Here is a 19931-nt window from a genome sequence, read left to right as displayed (position 1 = left end):
TAAATTTGGGAACGGGTGGGGCGTTGTAATACGCGTGGGTTTGGGGAGGTCGGTCGGTTTCTCCAAATCCAGACTAGAAGTTTTTCAGATTGCTGAGCAGAGGCCCAGACAGGAGGTCTCCTTTGGGCCACAGCCAAACAGCTGCACCGCGCGTGCTGAGAACCGTCCAGGCAAAGGTGGAACCGCAGCAAGGGGCCACAAGGCATCTCAGCCAAGTCGCACCGTCCGGGGTCCCCGCCTAGCGGAAATACACATCCCAAACCCCTACTCTCCACCCACCCACCCCGCCCTGGTCCGGATTAGGGGTGCTGGGCGGAGTCCAGGCCGCGGCCACTCCCCGGGCTCGGAAAGAAAACTGGGACGTTGCGGACACAGAGCTGGCTGGACCAGCGGCGCGTGGCACGCGCTCTCCCTCCCGCGCATGCTCCGGCCGGCCGCCTCCCGGTCCCATCCCGGGTCCCGCCTCTCCCTCTCCCTCTCCCCCTCCCCCGCCAGCCTCCCTCCGAGCTTGGCCCCTCCGGGCGCGCGGCCGACGTCCCAGTTGCGTGCCGGCGCCTGACTTCACTTCCGGCTAACGCGCTCTGCTTGCCCCCTGGCCCCGGATGGTGACTGGTGGTGGTGCTGCACCTCCCGGGACTGTCACTGAGCCGCTTCCCAGTGTGATTGTGCTGAGCGCAGGCCGGAAGATGGCGGCTGCGGCTGCGGCGGCCTCTGGCCCGGGCTGCTCCTCGGCGGCGGGGGCGGGAGCGGCCGGGGTCTCCGAGTGGCTGGTGCTGCGGGACGGCTGCATGCGCTGCGACGCCGATGGGCTGCACAGCCTCTCCTACCACCCGGCGCTCAACGCCATCCTGGCCGTGACCAGTCGCGGGACCATCAAAGTCATCGACGGCACCTCAGGGGCCACCCTGCAGGCCTCGGCGCTCAGCGGTGAGTGTGCGGCAACGCCGGGCGGGGGCCGGGCCCGCTGCGGGAGGAGCCGGGCCCCGGGATGCCCGGGAAGGAAGCCGCCCAGCCCCGGGGCTCGGCCTCCGGAGGAGGGGAGCGGCGGAAGGCAGGGCTGGGGGCTCAGGCCTGGCTGTGAAGGGAGGCCGGGAAACTGATGGAGGAGGACCGTAGAAGTTGGATATTTCGGCGGCTGCAGCTGGGAAGGAAAGACGGGCTAGACGGGGAGTGGTGGGAGTTGCCTTTCGGGCTTTGAGCGTCCGGTGTGGGTTGGTCCTCTGGGAGACGTGAGGAGGCCTAAGAGCTTGGCACCGGAGAAGCCCAGGCTCCGGGCTAGGTCCTGGAGAGGGTACAGTTTCTGTTAGATCAGAAAGCGAAAGGATTGCAGGGTTGGTCCGGACTTGAGAGGCCGGTGGCCGGAGGCTAGCGTCCGAGCCGGCATCCAAGCCCTCGCCTCTTGTGGAGAGAAGAGGATCCGCGTCTGTTCCTGGGACCCGCAGGTGCTGGGATGTACGGCCGGCTTCGCGCCCAGCGTGGGGGTTGGGTGGGCCTGGAGTGGGGGCGGGGAGGGAAGTAGGAAGGCCGGCTGCCTGAACTGTTCCATCGACCACTTTAGGGCTCGGGCGGACGCCGTGGAAGACTGGCCCTTGTTCCCCCGCTCGGGGCTTCCGCCTTCTACCCCTCAGGGACGAGAAACTCAGCACCTGCGGTGTATGAGCTGTAGATTCCTTTGGGTTCGTAATGAAGTGAAACTTCCGGCGTTCTCTGCTGGTTTTACCACTGCGAGCCAAGAGTTGGGATAGGGGGCATGTGTGAGGCTCAGCGGTGGAGGAGACCAGTTCTGGCTGCTGTAAACCTTGGTCCAGGGACGGGACTTTGAGTATGCGAGAGGTGAACGCTCGATGGGCTCTAGTAGAGTGTTTTGGAGTTGTCCTGGCAAGGTTAAGTTTGGGTGAATTGACATTTCATTTGCGGTTGAATGATGAGTGGCTTAATTTAGATGTTACAAATCGAGACTGAAAAGTTAGTATACAAGTTAGACTCCTGCTCAGAGTGTAATGTACATGACTGTCCGCATTTAGCCAAGTGGAAGTAGTTACGTGGTCTTACCAATTCACTTGTATTTTAACAGAGCCAAGTAAGGTGGTTATTTTCATTTACTGTTAGGTACTTAAGAGTAAATGGCAATTTAGGGATACAGAGTTAAAGGATTTAATTTTTGTTGATGTGAGCTTTGTGAAAGAAATGGATTTGGATAGCTATAGAAAATAAATCTGAAACACATCTAAAGTATATCCAAGAGAAAGTTTGTATTGTAGCCTTGTGATTTTTCTTTTCTTGGCTTAGGCAAAGTACAAAAGTGGTGTCCCAGATGTAGCAATGAGCATTCACTGCATCTTGGACATAACAGCTTGTCTCTCTGTATGGGAGGGTACTTCTCATTAATAGTTGGATTTCTTTCTTCTTAAACTCACTTAAATATATTTCACATCTGAAAAGGTATAAAGAACAATTGTGACAGATAAGCATGTATTCCAGACTCAATTAAAAAAATAAAACATTACAAACAGTGTTGAAGTTTTCTGTGTCCCTTTGCATTCCTCCTGTTCTCTCTTTTTATACATGTCTTTATGTTTTTTAGTATATACCTTTATGTTTAAACAGTATCTATTGGTGTCTTTCATGATTTTAAACTTTGAATAAGTAGTATCATAGCGTATGTATTTGTATTTCTATAAAAAATCTTATTAACAAAAGTCTTAAAATGTTTTCAATAGAAAGAGGACTCTTAAGGGGTGTTTTTGTATCTGGAGGCCGTGTTTCAGAAAGGTTACATGTGCCAGAGTTAGTTATAAATGATTGGGGAAATTGGATGTAAATGAATGTGCCTGTTCATGAAAAGGGAAGAAAACAGTCACTCACGTGGTAGATTGCTAAAGGGGAGGGCTTTGGGTACATAATAAAAGTATAAAGGTAAATACATAAACTACAGCACTGATTTGAGATAACTTAGTTGAGGTAGGTTGGAACATTTAATCAGGAAGTATGGAAATGGATACAGCAGTGGATGGACATGCATTGAGAATTGAGTAGTATGTGGTTAGAATTATGTAGAAGAGTTTATGGCAAAAAACGGATTATAAAGCAGGTTTAAAAGTAACAATGGAAAAATTCAGAAATGTTTTCATATATGAGAAATGTGGTTGATTAATAATAATGATCAGAAGTAGTATAGGGTCCTGTATGTGTCATGTCTTCAGATGATTGACCAAGGAATGAGGGATTTTATGTTTTGCCTTGAACATGCAAGTACTTGGTAGGTTTGCTTTTATTGATGAATAGAGGGTGACAGTTCTGTCACTAGAATGGGGAGAAGGTGCCATTAGTAACCATGGTCCTAACATGACCCATCTTTCCAGTTCATGGGCAGTGAGGAAAGACATCTTTGGGTAAGGGGATATGGAGTGATGTAGTCATATAGAGCTTTATTGGGTGATAGTGTAGTCTTATGGACGGGTTCAGTTTATGGGGTCATGGGTAGCCTGTTGGTGTAGATTGAAAATCGAAAAATGGGAGCAGGGCTTGTATGTATATGTATTCACTTGTATGGCAGTGATGGTGAATTTTTTAATTTATTTTTTAATTAATTAATTTTAATTGGAGGCTAATTACTTTATAGTATTATGGTGGTTTTTGCCATACATCAACATGAATCAGCCATGGGTGTACATGTGTTCCCCATCCTGAACCCCCCTCCCACCCCCCTCCCCATCCCGTCCCTCAAGGTCATCCCAGTGCACCAGCCCTGAGCACCCTGTCTCTTGCATCGAACCTGGACCAGCAACCTGTTTCATGTATGATAATATACATGTTTCAGTGCTATTATCTCAAATCATCCCACCCTCACCTTCTCCTACAGAGTCCAAAAGTCTGTTCTTTACATCTTGTGTCTCTTCTGCCCTCTCACATACAGGGTCATCGTTACCATCTTTCTAAATTCCATATATATGTGTTGATATACTGTATTGATGTTTTTCTTTCTGACTGACTTCTCTCTGTATAAAAGGCTCCAGTTTCAATGATGGTGAATTTTTAACTACCACTGTTGACTACTGTATATCTTCAAACTATGTGTCTCTCACATAAAATATTTATACACTTTTCATTAGACTAAGAGTCACCAGTATATACTTAGTTAGGCAAGTATTTGCTCCTTGTTAGTGTTTTCAAAAGCGTGTTAGTTGTTCAGTCGTGTCTGACTCTTTGTGACCCCATGGACCGTAGCCCACCAGACCCCTCCATTCATGGAATTCTCCAGGCAAGAATATGGAAGAGGGTGGCCATTTCCTTCTCCAGGGGTTCTTCCCAAACCAGGGTTAAGAGTTCTGAATGTGCCTTTCCGTTACCTCCGTGATCTGGCTTTTACCTGTTTTTCTAGTCTTGTCTCACCATTTTGTTCTGTGAAACTGGTTCATTTAATTTTTTTTCCCAACTGTAGTAATTTTATTCCTTCTTGGAATTCACCAATTCCCTCCAGAAAATTAGATGAATCTTACCCCTATTTCAGGACCTAGAGCATATCTGTAACTTCCTAATTCTTTTGCCTCGAAGTAATCCACTGAACCCCTAGACACATCGTCCTATTAATGCCTATTTTAGTAATTTGACAACTTAGCTGTTTGTGATATGTTTCCTGTTTTGAACTATTTAAATTTCATTTTATTTAATTGTGTGTGAATATAGATGTCTGTTTAACTATATTTCAAACTCCTTGTGGGAAGGAGCCTTGTCTACTTGTTTATATCTCCTCCACAGGATGCCTAGTACAGTATTTCAATAAATATTTTTGATTTGCTGTATGTATACTAATGAGTATGTTAAATGGATGTTTCTTTTTAACTGCTCAGTAAACACTTTTTGGCTTTGGGTTTTTTTTCTGTCTTTCATAAGTAGATTTATTATTATTTTTTTAAGGAATCGTTTCAGGTTTATAGTAAAACTGAGCAGAAAGTACGGAATTCCCATATTACTCCTGCCTCCATTCCCTTCATTGTCAACATCTGAGACACATTGGTATGTTTGTTAGAGTCAGTGAACCTGCATTAGTGCATCAGTATCACCTAAAGTCCACAGTTTATGTTAGGGTTCACCCTTGTACATTCTCTGGCTTCTAACTATATATGGCATATTGTGGAATACAGTCTCATTAAACAACCCTTACTCTAAAAAACAAACAAACAAAAAAAGACCCTTACTCTGCCTGTTCACCCCTCTCTCCTCTTCTCTGACAACTATTGATCTTTTTATTGTCTCCATAGTTTTGCCATTTCTAGAAAGTCGTATAGTATGCAGCCTTTTCAGTATGGCTTCTTTCATGTAATAATAGGAATTTAAGTTTCTTTTATGTCTTTCTGTAGCTTGATAGGTTATTTCCAGTTAACACTGAATAATATATTACATTGTCTGGATATACCACAGTTTGTCCATTCACCTACTGAAGGATATCTTGGTTGCTTCCAGTTTGTGACAGTTATGAATAAAGCTGCTATAAATATCTGGGTCTAGGCATTTGTGTGTGCAAAAGTTTTCAGCTCATGTGGGTAAATACCAAGGATCATGACTGCTGGAGCCTATGGCAGGAGTATGTTTAGTTTTGTAATAAATCATCAAACTGTCTTCTAAAGTGGCTGTACCATTTTGCATTTCCAGAAGCAACAAATGAGAGTTCCTGTTGCTTTACATCTTCATCAGCATTTGATATTGTTAGTGTTTTGGATTGCTGCTTTTCTAATAGGTGTGTAATGGTATCTCAGTGTTTTAATTTGTAATTCCCTAATGACATATGAGGTTGAATATGTTTTCATATGCCTACGCATGGACTTTGGGTTATAAAAATCAAAATAACTCTACATACACAATTTGACTATGTAGAGTCATAGTAAAAAAACAAAACAAAACAAAACACTTGTTTTTTCTATTACTAGATATGTCTCTCTCTTCAACTAATGTCATTTAGCATAACAGGAAGGAGTAAGATCCTAGTTTCTGTTTTGTTTTTTCCTCTCTAAATTTAGTTGAATTACTTAGTGTTTCTTTTTTGGTTTCTCCATTTGCAAAATAGGAGTAGTAATTGTATTAATTGTGAAGATTAAGTGTAAATGCATGTAAAGTGCTTAGAATAGTGTTTACTGTTCAAAAATGTTTTTTATTTATTTGTAAATCTCTCTCTATCTTTTTTTTTTAGCTTAAACCATTTTGATATTCTGTTCAGTCTTTTGAACTTAACCCCAGATTTGATCTTCTTAGGAATTTTTTTTTTTGTGATTTACCATTTTTGTCTGGTATGATGGCTTCCTGTTCAGAATTAGAACCCAGAGCTACCTGCTCCAAGAAGTCTTGGAATATAGAAAACTAATTAGGTTAGCTTGCAGAGACCTCAGGAAATAAATTTTATGGATGAAACTCATATTTATCACCTCTTTGTTGTTGTTCACTCAGTCGTGTCCGACTCTTTGTGACCCCATGGACTGCAGCACGCCAGTCTTCCCATCTCCCGGAGTTGTCTCAGACTTACGTCCATTGAGTCCATGATGCCATCCAATCATCTCATCCTCTGTCATCCCCTTTTGCTTTTGCCCTCAATCCTTCGCAGCATCAGGGTCTTTACTAATGAGTTGGCTCTTCGTATCAGGTGACCAAAGTATTGGAGCTTCAGCATCAGTCCTTCCAGTGAATATTCAGGACTGATTTCCTTTAGGATGGACTGGTTGGATCTCCTTGTAGTCCAAGGGACTCTCAAGAGTCTTCTCCAACACCACAGTTCAAAAGTATCAATTCTTCAGCGCTCAGCCTTCTTTATAGTCCAACTCTCACATCCATACATGACTACTGGAAAAACCACAGGTTTGACTAGATGGACCTTTGTTGGCAAAGTAATGTCTCTGCTTTTTAATATGCTGTCTAGTTTGGTCATAGTTTTTCTTCCAAGGAGCAAGCATCTTTTAATTTCATGGCTGCAGTCACCATCTGCAGTGATTTTGGAGACCAAGAAAATAAAGTCTGTCACTGTTTCCATTATTTCCCCATCTATTTGCCATGAAGTGATGGGACTGGATGCCATGATCTTAGTTTTCTGAATGTTAAGTTTTAAGCCAGCTTTTTTATTTTACTCTTTCACCTTCATCAAGAGGCTCTTTAGTTCCTCATTGCTTTCTGTCATAAGGGTGGTGTCATCTGCATATCTGAGGTTATTGATATTTCTCCCGGCAATCTTGATTCCAGCTTGTGCTTCATCCAGCTTGGCATTTCTCATGATATGCTCTGCATATAAGATAAATAAGCAGGGTGACAGTATACAGCCTTGATGTACTCCTTTCCCGATTTTGAATCGTTGTTCCATGTCCAGTTCTAACTTGCTTCTAGACCTGCATACAGGTTTTGCAGAAATATTTTTTTTTTACTACTTCTGGATTTGGTATGCGTTAATTTGGGTGAAATGCAGCATCTTCCTGTAGATCTCAGTTTTTGGAAATTGTAAATGATACAAATCATTTCCTATTTCCTGATTAATTTGGGTACATGAAGCTTTCCTAGTCTCAGTTATAAACATGTTACAGAGTTGGGACTACAACAGCCTTACAAGATAGTTGTCTTCTGGAAGCATCTGAGTTCCTTGCATATTAAGTTGCCTCAGTCATGTCTGACCCTTTGTGACCCCATGGACTGTAGCCCACCAGGCTCCTCTGTCCATGGGACTCTCCAGGCAATACTACTGGAGTGGGTTGCCATGCCCTCCTCCAGGGGATCTTCCTGACCCAGGAACAAACTCAGGTCTCTTAAGTCTCCTGCATTGGTAGGTGGGCTCTTTATACTAGCGCCATCTTGGAAGCCCATCTGAGTTCTTTATAAAAATTTAATTCAGCAAATATCTTTGTGGGCTATGACTATGTACTTGTCTCTGTTTCAGTTGACTGACTTTAGTAATACTACATGATGACATATGTCAAAGATTTGATGTTTTATTAGCAAAACATTTTCTATAATTAGAGTGAATTAATATTCATGTTTGTTTGCTTTGTTTGTTTTTTTTGGCCTCAATGCATGGCTTGTGGGATCTTAGTTCCTTGCCCAGGGATCAAACCCACACTGTCTGTGTTGGAAGCACTGAATCTTTACCACTGGATTGCCAGGGAAGTCCCATGAATTAATAGTCTTAAAAAAGATTTTTCTGTGTTTTCAATATCCTCTATATTTACCCAAATTTTTACATTTGCCTCCCACATTTTCCTAACTGTTCAACGTGCAAAGATGGTTTTGCTCTAAGAAAGAATTTATTGTAGTCTTTTTTTTTTTTTTTTTTAGTAGTTTCAGACTTATTAATCAGAGGCAGTGTAAGAGATCAATTTTTGGAGCTAAATAGTTTGAGCTTTAGTCTTGGTTCTGTTTGATCTTGAAGTTCATCAATAAAATGAGCATTAAAATGTTATCTACCTCATAAGATGGCTGTGAGAATTGAAGTGAGCTAATATATGTTAAACATGTAGAACAGTGCCTGATACTTGGCAGTGCTCACTCATTAAGTCGTGTCTGACTCTTTTTGACCCTGTGAACTGTAGTAGCCCTCCAGGCTCGTCCATGGGATTTTCTAGGCAAGCATACTGGAGTGGGTTGCCATTTCCTCTGGGGTATATAGTATGTGCTCTGTAAATGTTCTTGTAGCAGTGGCCATTTGAGAGTTTGCTGATGTAGCAGATGTTTTCATTACAGGGATCCTGTAGAAATTGCAGCATTTCTTTTCTTCCAGTTTTTCGCATATGTGGAAATGGGACCGGTGAAATTTGAGAGGTATTAATAGAAGAGTAATAATTTTGTTTTACAAGAGAGATAAATTATGTAAGTTAATTGATTTTGGACTTGAAATTGTTAAAAGAGACTGGTGATTTCATACATTGTTGAACATGTGGTAGGCATGGGGCCACAAAATAAGGCAGCCTTTTTACTTTTGAATACATGCTTGGTGATATTTTCAGGTAAGCCATTTTAGTGTAAGTACTCTTAATAAAATATAGATGTGCAGATTATGTGAGTATAGAGAAGGGAGTTTCTTCAATGTGAGGGGAATAGAGAAGGCTTCTCAAAGGATGGTCAGTTTGGGAAGATGAGATAGTGGGAGGGATATCCTAGGCTAAGGTACTTGCTTATACAGAGACAATTAGGTCTTTAAAAGCATATTAAATTCAGGGAAGTTTGGAGGGGAAGAGGAGTTGGGGGTTGGATGGTTAAGAGTTGAAGCTGAGAGATTGGCAAAGACAAGATCATAATATGTTGTGCTAAGAACTTTGGACTTGATGTCAATGGTAGGCAGCCTTTATAGGTTAAGACACAATCAGATTTGTGTTGAAGAAAGAGTCCAAGCTAACGCTCAGGTATGAAAAGTGGTGAGAGCAGCAGTGAAGTTAGTTTGAGAGGTAGAAACAGTATAATTTGGTGAATGTAGGGATGAAGGGAATTGACAAGGTGGCAATTCCTCAGACTTAGGTTTCTACTTTGGATGACTGGATGAATGAATTAACCTGAATAGCAGTACGAGAAGGTATGGTGGTGAGTAGCTTTTGTTGGCGTATGCTGAGGAGCAAGGGGGACAGAGTGATTTCAGTTGTGTTAATTTTGAGGTTCTTGAAGGACATCCCGGAAGAGATGGCCAGGAGCCATTGGGAAATTCAGCTTGAAGATTTGGAAATAAATGAAGCAGGAAGACTTTGGAATACAGGTTTGGAAGACATTGACATTTATAGAGGAAGCCTAGTCTATGGTTAAGTATATTGGCTCCGGAGCCAGATTGAGTTTCAGTCTGTGGTTCATCACTTATTAGCTATACCCTAAAGGTAAATGCTTAACCTCCCTCTGCACTTAATAATTAGTACCCAACTCATTTGGTTGTTGGAAAGATGTTAAGTAAATTGATACATGTAGATGTTATTTGACCCACCATAAGCACTCAATAAATGCTACTTTTTGTATTGGTGTTTTTAATTGCATCATTCATTTCAACAAGTGTTTGCCATATGGGGATAATAAGATGAATTTTAAATCCACTGTTTCCCCAATTTTGGAAAGCTGTCTAGAAGAGGTGACAGGTCAGCTGAGACTTGAAAGAAGTGAAGTTGGCTAGGTAGAGGAAGTAGCAGGAGCAGAAGCAGGTGCATGAAGCAGGTACTATTTGTTATAAGCAGTTTAGTGTTACAGTGCACAGCCTGAGGAAGGGAGTGGTGGGGTAGACTGAGGATCTTGGACTTGGTCCACCTTGGTCCTGTGGAAGCCATGGTTTCCATACTCCTAAGTACAAGAACTCCCAGTTTATGATAAAAAATGTAGGGCCCTATTATGATAGGTATGTTTTTAGCATTAATTGAGAAAATACAGCAAAAAAAATGCTACTTTTAAGTAGTTTTTATTGTAGGTGTCTCATCTGTGTAATTTGAAAAATACTACAACACACATACTTTGAACTTTCCTCATTGCTGGCTTAACCTTGAAGTTTTTTTTTTATAGGGGAAACAAATCAATTAACAGTCTTCCGCCTGTACTCCAGCTTCAGAAATTTTGTTGTTATTATCTTCTTGGTCTTTCTGTCTTTGTGGGCTTGTTTAATGCCCTCTTTAATTATTTCCTGTCTTTCCAATGGGATTGTGGGAGGAAGCGAAAGTAAATTGTATGTATTATGTCCTTGTTTAACTGGAAATCTGTGGTTACAACCGTTCGTAAGTTGTTGAACATTTGGAAATCTATCCTTAGGAATGTTCTCTATAACTATAGATGGAATGTAAACAATAATAGATTTATGTAAAGTGAGGGGGAAAAAAAGTGAAAGTGAAGTCGCTTAGTTTTGTGTCTGACTCTTTGTGACCCCATGGACTGTAGCCTAATAGGATCCTGCGTCCATGGGATTTTCCAGGCAAGAGTACTGGAGTGGGTTGCTATTGCCTTCTCCAGGGGATCCTCCCAACCCAGGGTTTGAAACCGGGTCTCCCGCATTGTAGCCAGATGCTTTACTGCCTGAGCCACCAGGGAAGTCCACACTGTGGAGGAGTATATAAAAATAGTGGGAAGGTGGGTGGGAAGTACCTCTCTGATACGTGCACTGTACTGCTCAGAGTCTCAAGCAAAAGGTGCATTTGGCAAGACACTTCCCTGGGTTACCGTCTCTAAAATGGGCTAGTAATTCTTGACCAGGCTACATTATTATGTGATATGATAATGAATGTAGACATTCTTTGTAAGTTGAACTTCATATGTGAGGGATACAACTGTGTTAGCCAAACTCTTCCGGGATAGAGAGGAGAAAATGGAGGTACAAATGACAAAAAGGATAAATTAATAGCTACATAAAGTTAATTGTTTGTGACAAGGGCAGTGCTCCTAAAAGAAATAATTGTGGTCTAGTTTGAGTATGTTACATCAGGGATGTATTTTTAAAGGAGATAAATATTATGTTTACTTTTTATAGGAATTAATAGAAATATTGGGGCAAATAGAAGTGTCTTCTTTGAGATTTATTGTAGGCACCAGGAATTTAAATCTTTATGATTTGTTTCTGTGCTTTTACTTTGATTTATGAAGTTGAAGAGAGACAAGGAAGGCTGGGAAGATAGTACAGGGCAGTGGTTCTCAGCCTTGGTTGCTCCTTAGAGTCATCAGGAGAGTTTTTAAAGACATACTTTGCTAGGGTTCTAGTATTCTAACTTAAGTGACCTGGAGTGGAGCCCAAGGTCACTTAAATTTTTATTATTTTAATTTTTAAAGCTTTCTCAGTGATTCTAATGTGCAGGCCAGGTTTAGAGGTTTTAACTTCACCTAGAACCCTAAATGAGCAAATGTATTTCATATGCCTGGAATAAATGAGAGATTATATTTGAATTGAATAGTGTTCTATTGTTTAGTCACTGTGTCTGACTCTTTTGTGACCCCATGACTGTAGCCTGCCAGGCTCCTCTGTCCATGGGATTTCCCATGAAAGAATACTGGAGTGGGTTGCTATTTTCTTTTCTAGGGAGTCTTCCCGACCGAGGAATCAAACCTGTATCCCCTGCATTGAATTCTTTACCATTGAGCCACCAGGGAAGCCTGAATAGTATTTATTCTGTTTAGCCTTAATTTTTTTTGTAAGAAACACCTCCCAAGTTAGTTTCTTTGCTAATAAAACCTACCCCACAGTAAATTAAATTATAAATGAAATTCGCTTGTAAGCAGGACTGTACCAAGGGCCAAATTCATGTTGCTCTCTTTTGTCCTTTTCTGATGTAATGCATTTTTGTTTGATTTTTTTTTTTTTTTAATCAGTTAAGTGCTGTGATACTTTTCACCAAAATGCTACTGCAGCAGGGACAGTTACCTTCTACTGGGAGTATGAGAGGAGGGGGTGAAAAGCAGCTGTAGAGGGCAGAAATGGCTGGGATTATCTACCAGATCAGGTGTTTCATGCCTAAAATGCCTTTGTTTTATGTTGTATTAAGAAAAAAGCTAACTTCTAGAATGTTACATTTTATCTTATTAGAGCTTAGTGGGTTTTTAAAAATATATAATTTTATTAAATTATATGGCTTTGCTGGGTCTTCATTGTTGGGTGGGCTTTTCTCTGGCTGTGGTGAGCAGAGGCCACTAGTTGGGGCGTGTGGTCTTCACTTTGCGGTGGCTTCTCTTGTAGAGCACGGGCTCTAGGGAATGCAGGCTTCAGTAGTTGTGACGCTTGCATGCAGTAGTTGTGGCGTGCAGGCTTAGTTGCTCTGGCATGTGGGATCTTGTGGGACCAGGGTTTGAACTTGTGTCTCTGGCATTGGCAGGTGGATTCCTTACCACTGAGCCACCAGGGAAGCCCTAGAGCTTAGTTTTAATATGTTAAAAAGTTCTTCAAAACTATGAAAAATGATTCATTTATTCAAAAACATTTACTGTGTGTCAAAAATTTATTGTTTGTCAACAAAGTCCTTTCCTAGAGCTCTGGTTTAGTGAAAAGAGGTATATTACACATACATGCAGGTGGTGGTAGACACTATAAGAAGTCAAAACTGATATGAGATGGTGGTGGGTAAAGTTGTACTGTGTGGTCTCGGGGGGAGTCTCTCTGAGATGGCCCTTGAGCAGATCCTAGTAATGTGAGAGAGCAGCAAGGCAGGTATCCAGGGGAAGTTTCTGTTGGCTTGTTACTGTAGTATGGGAAAACAGCTGGATGGATTTTCATCATATTTGGATGGAATTTGACTTGCACTGATTTAAAATGTAGATTCAATGAGGAGTGATGAGACTGGTGTGATTACTAGCCTCAGAGAAAGGTGCCATCTCTGTTAAACAAAACAATTTCAAATATGAGCTCCAAATAGAAATTCACAAGGGTACATGTTCCAGTTGTAGAATTGTATTGATTTGTAGCTGAGTTGCTTCTCACATGGGCAACTTTGTGTAGCAACTGGAATTTATATACAGATGATAAAGGGTTTTTATGCAATATCAGATAGGGAAATTAGTCCCCAAATTTTATTTAATTATAGCCAGGTCAAAATCCTGAAGGAAGAATGTGACCTATATATTGTAGACTGGTTGAGAGATTTAACTGTGACAAATTTTCATATATATTGTTCAATTTGTCATAGTTAATTGAATGAAACATATGAAAAGGGCCCCACAGTTTCTTGCAGGGAGTAGTAGTAAGTCCTTAATGATTGAGTCCCATCCATGGAAAGTTTTCAGTGGTGATTATGTTCTCAAAACTTTCTCAGTTGATGTCAGGTAACTTAAGATTTTTTAAAATAAGTGGTCTGGTGACTGTTTTGGATAAAGTGAATAGAGAGAATTGAAACTTTAAATTCTGTATCTTTCAGAGAACCTCTTCCATGTTTAGGTAGATGTTGATTTTCCAGCCTGGAAAAATACTATCCCTGCTTTGTATTTTATCCATTGGCTACTTTTCCTTATGGCCTAGTCACCGAACTTTCCCAGATTTTCTTTGCACTAAGTTCTCTTTTATAGGAATACTCATTTGACTGAATAATACAGTGTATTAGCAACTTTTGTTAAATGATTTTATTTTCAGTAACTTTAATAATATTTTAAAAGCTTTATAAGAGCTGAACTTTAATTTTGGGGTTCCTTGGTGGCTCTGTGTAAAGAATCCGCCTGCCAGTGCAGGAGATGTGGGTGTGATCTCTGGGTTGGGAGGGTCCCCTGGAGAAGGAATGGCACCCACTCCAGTATTCTTGCCTGGAGAATCCCATGGATGAGACATCTGGTGAGCTACAGTCCATAGGCTTGCAAAAAAGTCAGACACGACTTAGTGACTAAACGACAACAACAAAACGTTAAATTTGTACCCTTTTATTGACTTTGAATTATGTTTGTGTGTTACGGTATAAACTGTTTTAAGCATTGAACTCTGGTGATATCTCAGTGGACATGGACTTCTACAATGTGTAGTTTCTGTTGGCAAAGATAATATATTTCTGATAATACTTTTCCAGGTTTTGAAGAGATACACATGATTAGTGCATTGATAAAGAGTTGACTGTTTCTTAATGTGGGTGTTAAGGTAACTAAAAAACCCCACAATTTCCTTCCTTTAAAAATTTCCATTTTAAAAATGACTTACCTTATAGGCCATCAGATGTTGTTTAGTCACTAGTTGTGTCTGATTCTTTTGGGAACCCATGGACTGTAGCCTGCCAGGCTCCTCTCTTTGTGGGATTTCCGAGGCAAGAATACTGGAGTGGGTTGCCATTCCCTTCTGCAGGGCATCTTCCCAACTCAGGGATCAAACCCAGGTCTCCTGCATTGGCAGGTGGGTTCTTCACCCCTGAGCCACCTGGGGAAAGAGAAGCGCCTCTATGATTTCATTACCTAGAGATGGCTAGTCTCAGCATTTTGGTGTACAGCAAGTTCTTTTTGCCTTTTTCTATTATTTGTTGTATTTTTATTGTAAGATATGTTATGAACTGTTTCCCCCCTTTACTTTGTTAAAATTCTACTTTCCTGTGTTTTTATTGTATAATTTAAAAATAAGTTTTGACTAATGATTATAGTAAATGGACTTTTATGTGTGTGTACTAGTAATACATGCATGGATTCACGTAACCATCACCACAGTCAGGATACAGAGCAGTTTCAACACCTGAAAGAGTTCTCTGTGGTATCTCCTTTGGCATCCCTTTGTAGTCAGCCTCCTCCCCACACCTGAACCTTTGGCAATCACTGATCTGTTCTCTCTGCTGTTTTGTCTTTTCCAGAATGTCATGGAAATGGACCCTTTAGTATGTAACTTGTTGACACTGACTTGTGCATAGCATAATGCCTTTGGAAGTCAGGTTGTTGCATGTATCCATCTGTAGGTCGTTCCTTTTCATCGCGAAGTATTCCATCATAAGAATGTGTCGCCATATTTAGTCGATTACTCTTGGGAGGACATGCTTTTGGTAATTATGAATAGAACTATTATAAACATCTAAGTACAGGTTTTCGTGTGAATGAAGGCTTTATGTCTCCAGGGTAAATATGTAGAAGTGGGATTGCATGGCCATGTGGTGAATGTATATTTAACTTCATAAGAAACTGTCAAACTAGTATGGCTGTACCATTATGCATCGCCATTAGACGTTTATGAATTATACTTGCTCTGCATCCTTGCTAGCACTTGGTATTGTTACAAAGTCAGCACTGCTGCTGCTGCTGCTAAGTCACTTCAGTCGTGTCCGACTCTGTGCGATCCCATAGATGGCAGCCCACTAGGCTCCCCCGTCCCTGGGATTCTCCAGGCAAGAACACTGGAGTGGGTTGCCATTTCCTTCTCCGATGCATGAAAGTGAAAAGTGAAAGTGAAGTCGCTCAGTCGTGTCTGACTCTTTGCAACCCCATGGACTGCAGCCTACCAGGGTCCTCCCATGGGTGTTTCCAGGCAAGAGTATGGGAGTGGGGTGCCATTGCCTTCTCCACAGATTGATTGCAATCCTTATCAAAATCCCAGTCACTACTTTTGCAGAAATAGAAAAATCCATTCTAAAATTTGTATGGAATCTCGAGGGACCCCACATAGCTAGTGTTATTGAAAAAAAAAAATGCTGGAGGACTTATACTTCCTGATTTCAAAATTTTTTACTATGGTGCTATAGTAATCAAAACAGTGTGTTTGTGGTTTGGAATAATGAGTACAGAAGTACCCCTTATATAAGTGGTCAAATAATTCTTGGAATGGAGGTCAAGACCATTCTCTTCAAAAAACAGTGCTGAGAAAACTGGATATCCATATGCAAAAGAATGAAGTTCTACCCTTATACAGCCATATTACACCATAGACAAATATTTTCAAAACACCACATACAAAAATTACCTCAAAATGAATCAAAGATTTAAACGTAAGAGCTCCAACTGTTAAGCTCTTAGAAGAAAACAAAGTGTCCTTGGATATGACACCAAAGGCACAGGCATCCGGTGAATGAATAGACAAATTGGATTTCATCAAAATGAAAAACTTTTGTACATTGAAGGACACTATCAACAGAGTAAAAAGTCAGAACCCAGAAAGGGAGAAAATATTTGCAAATCAAATATCCAGAGGTATAGCCAGAAATATTTAGGCAATTATAGAAAACTACAACTCAACAAACAGCAAAAAACAAAGAGCCCGGTTAGATAATGAGCAAAGGATTTAAATAGACATTTCTCCAGAGAAGATAAACAGATGACCAACAACCGCATGAAAAGATGCTCAGCACAATTAATCACTAGGCAGATGCAGATCAAAACCATAATGAGGTATCACTTCACACCCATTAGGATGGTTATCTTTGAAAAAGCAGAGTAAGTGTTGGCAAGGTTGTAGAGAGATTGGAACCTTTTTGCTGTGTTGGTGGGAATATAAAATGGTGCAGCCACTGAAGAAAACCGTATGCAGTCCTACATGTAATTTAAAATTACCTTATGAACGTGCAATTCCACATTTGAGTAATACAGTTCTTCAGATAATTAAAAATTACTGTATGAACTCCAATTCCACATTTGAATATTGGGTATAAAGAGTTAAAAGCAGAATCTTGAAGAAATATTTGTGTGCTATGTTCACAGTGACATTATTCCCAGCCACCCAAGTTTAGAAGCCATCCAAGTGTCCATCAGTGGATGAATGTATAGACAAAACATGGTGTATGTGTATAATGAAATATTAGCCTTGAGAAGGGAGGAAATTCTGACACATAGTGCAGCATGGATGAACGTGGAAGATGTTATGGTCAGTGAAGAAAGAGTAGTGACTCAGGTTCTGTGGGGACAGAAGTGAAGATTAAGTGTCAGTGATTATAAAGTTTCAGTTTTGCAAGATGAAAAGAGGTCTGTGGATGGATAGTGGTAATAGTTGCAAGACATTATGAATGCACTTAATGCCACCGAGCTGTACACTTAATGGTTAAATGGCACGTTTCTTGTAATGTATAAATTTACAACTTAAGAAACATTAAAAAAAATCAAATGGTCCTGTTTATACAGGTCTGTCTCTGGATTCTGTCCTGTTCCATAGATCTATGTTGTTATCTGTTTGCCTGTAGCACACATTCTTGTGGTACTGTAAATTTTATAGCAGGTCTTAAAGTCATATAATGTGATTTGTCCAACTTTATTCTTTATTGAGATTGTTCTGGCTACTCAGGTTCCTTTGCCTTTTCAGATTATTTGGGATTCAGTTTATATCTCAAAAATGCTGTTGGATTTTTTATTTTAACTCATTATTTTGTATTGGAGTATAGCTGTTGAACAGTGTTGTGACAGTTGGACTCAGGTGGATAGCAAAGGACCCAGCCATGCAGACACATAGATCCATTCTCCCCCAAACTCCCTTCCAATCCAGGCTGCCACGCAACATGGTGCAGAGTTCCATGTGCTGTACAGTAGGTCCTTGACGGCTATCCGTTTTAAACATTCCTGCTGGGATTTTGATTGAAGTAAGTGTTAGTCGCTCAGTCGTGCCCGACTCTTTGCGACCCCATGGACTGCAGCCCACCAGGCTCCTCTGTCCATGAGATTTTCCAGGCAAGGATACTGGAGTGGGTTGCCATTTGCGTTAAATCTATAGAGCAGTTTGGGAGCTGTTCATGTCTTTGCTATGTTGAGTCTATAGCCATGGTTTTATTTAGATCTTTTTGATTTCTTTCACTGATCAGTTGTACTTGTTAGCATACATATTCTCTTTACCTTTTGTTTGATATATATTTTAAGTATTTTATATTTTTAGAGCTCTTGTAAACTAACTGTTAATTTTTTGGGTAAACTTTGTTTTCAGATTGATCATTGCTCATAGATGTAAAATTGATTGATTTTCATGTATTTGTTCAGTGTAGCCTTGCTAAACTTTCTAGTTCTTGGCAGTTTTTGTTTTGATTTTTATTTATTTTTTAAAATTTATTTATTTATGGCTGTGCTGGGTCTTCATTGCTGCATGCCAGCTTTCTCTAGTTGCAGTGAGCAGGGCTGTTCGTTGCGGTGCACAGGCATCTCATTGTGATGATTCCTCTTGTCGCGGAGCACAGGCCCTAGGCTCACGGGCTTTCGTTGCTCTGCGGCATGTGAAATCTTCACAGAGCAGGATCCCCTGCATTGGCAGGCAACTTCCTATCCACTGTACCACTAGGGAAGTCCTTGTTTGTTTTTTTTTAGATACTTTGGAATTTTCTGCATACATAATCATGTTATCAGTGAATAGGGGCTGTTTGATTTCTTCCTGATGTGTCTGGCCATTCATATCTTACTGCAGTGGCTAGATCTTCCATTAAGATATTAGATAGAATGGTTGGGAGCGTAATATCCTTGTCCTATTCCTGATCTTAGGGGAAAGCCTTCAGTCTTAGCATTAAGTGTTTGATAGTGGTAGACTCTGTAGCTGTCCTTTATCAGATTGAGGAAATTGCCTTTTAACTTGCTGAGGGCTTTTTTTTTGTTGTTAAATCATGGAAATATGTTGTATTTTGCCAGATGCATCTACTGATTTGACTGTGGTTTTTCTTCTTTAAGAAATTATCATGGTAGCTTACATTGATTGATTTTTGAATGCTGAACCAGTTTTGCATTCCTGGGAAAACGCTGTTTGGTCCTGGTGTATTGCTAAACTCCATTTGCTTTTATTTTGTTGAGGATTTTTGCACAGTTTCCATAAGGGATAATGGTATGTAGTTTCTTTTTTTGTCCTTTTTCTAGTTTTTGATATCAGGTTAGGTTAGGCTTCTTAAAAGGGGTTTGGAAGTGTTCCTCTTTTTCTGTTTCCTGAAAAAGATTGTGTAGAATTGGTGTTACTTCTTAAATTCCCCAGTGAAATCAGGTAAGCCTGGAGATTTCTTTGAAAAGTTTTAAACTAGGAATTCACTTTCCTTAATGCAGATTATCTGTTTCATTTTGAATAATTTGGCAGTTTGTGGTTTTTATGGAATTTCACCTTTATTTTCTAATTTATGCATATTCATCTATTTATATTATTCCTCAGTTATCTTTTTAACATTTGTAGTGTCAGATTTAAATATTCTGACAACACAAGTTGTCACATTTATGTACATAGAGTTGTTCATAGTATTCTTTTATTTATCATTTGATGTCTGCAGGCTCTGTAGGCTAGCTCCTCTTTCATTTGGTGGTGTTGGTAATTTATATCTTCCTTTCTTCTTTGGCGCTCTTGCTAGAGCTTTATCAATCTCATCGATCTTTTCAAAGAACTCATTTTTGCTTATATCGATTTTTCCGTATTGGTTTTCTAGTTTTACTTTTGCATTGACTTCCACTATTAACCTTTATTATTTCTTACCTTTTCTTTGTTTTGGATTTGTTCTTCTGGTTTTTTTAAGTAGAAGCTTAGGTTATTGATTTAAGGCCTTTTTCCCCACTCCAATATAAACATTCAAGTCCTATAAGTTTTACTCTAATCACTGTTTTAGCTTCAGATGACTTATTTTGATACTATGTTTTCATTCTTT

The 19931-nt window shown here is 40.4% G+C and overlaps 1 protein-coding gene across 23 annotated transcripts in view; it reads left to right on the top strand.

Moving 5' to 3' along the window:
- The first annotated feature begins 583 nt into the window (after window positions 1-583).
- BIRC6 (baculoviral IAP repeat containing 6) overlaps window positions 584-19931 on the top strand; it is a 210554-nt gene continuing 191206 nt past the window's right edge. For all 23 annotated transcript variants that reach the window (XR_006059232.1, XM_060412314.1, XM_060412311.1 and 20 more), the window contains exon 1: window positions 584-927. Coding sequence is in view for 22 of the 23 variants with exons in the window: in XM_060412314.1 (XP_060268297.1) it covers window positions 603-927 (325 nt within the window). In the remaining variant the exon portion in view is untranslated. The remainder of the gene's footprint in view (window positions 928-19931) is intronic.

This window comes from Ovis aries, chromosome 3, assembly GCF_016772045.2.
Source record: "Ovis aries strain OAR_USU_Benz2616 breed Rambouillet chromosome 3, ARS-UI_Ramb_v3.0, whole genome shotgun sequence".
NCBI lineage: Eukaryota > Metazoa > Chordata > Mammalia > Artiodactyla > Bovidae > Ovis > Ovis aries.
The sequence above is the reverse complement of the archived record's forward strand: the minus strand, read 5'-3'. Positions and strand labels throughout refer to the sequence as shown.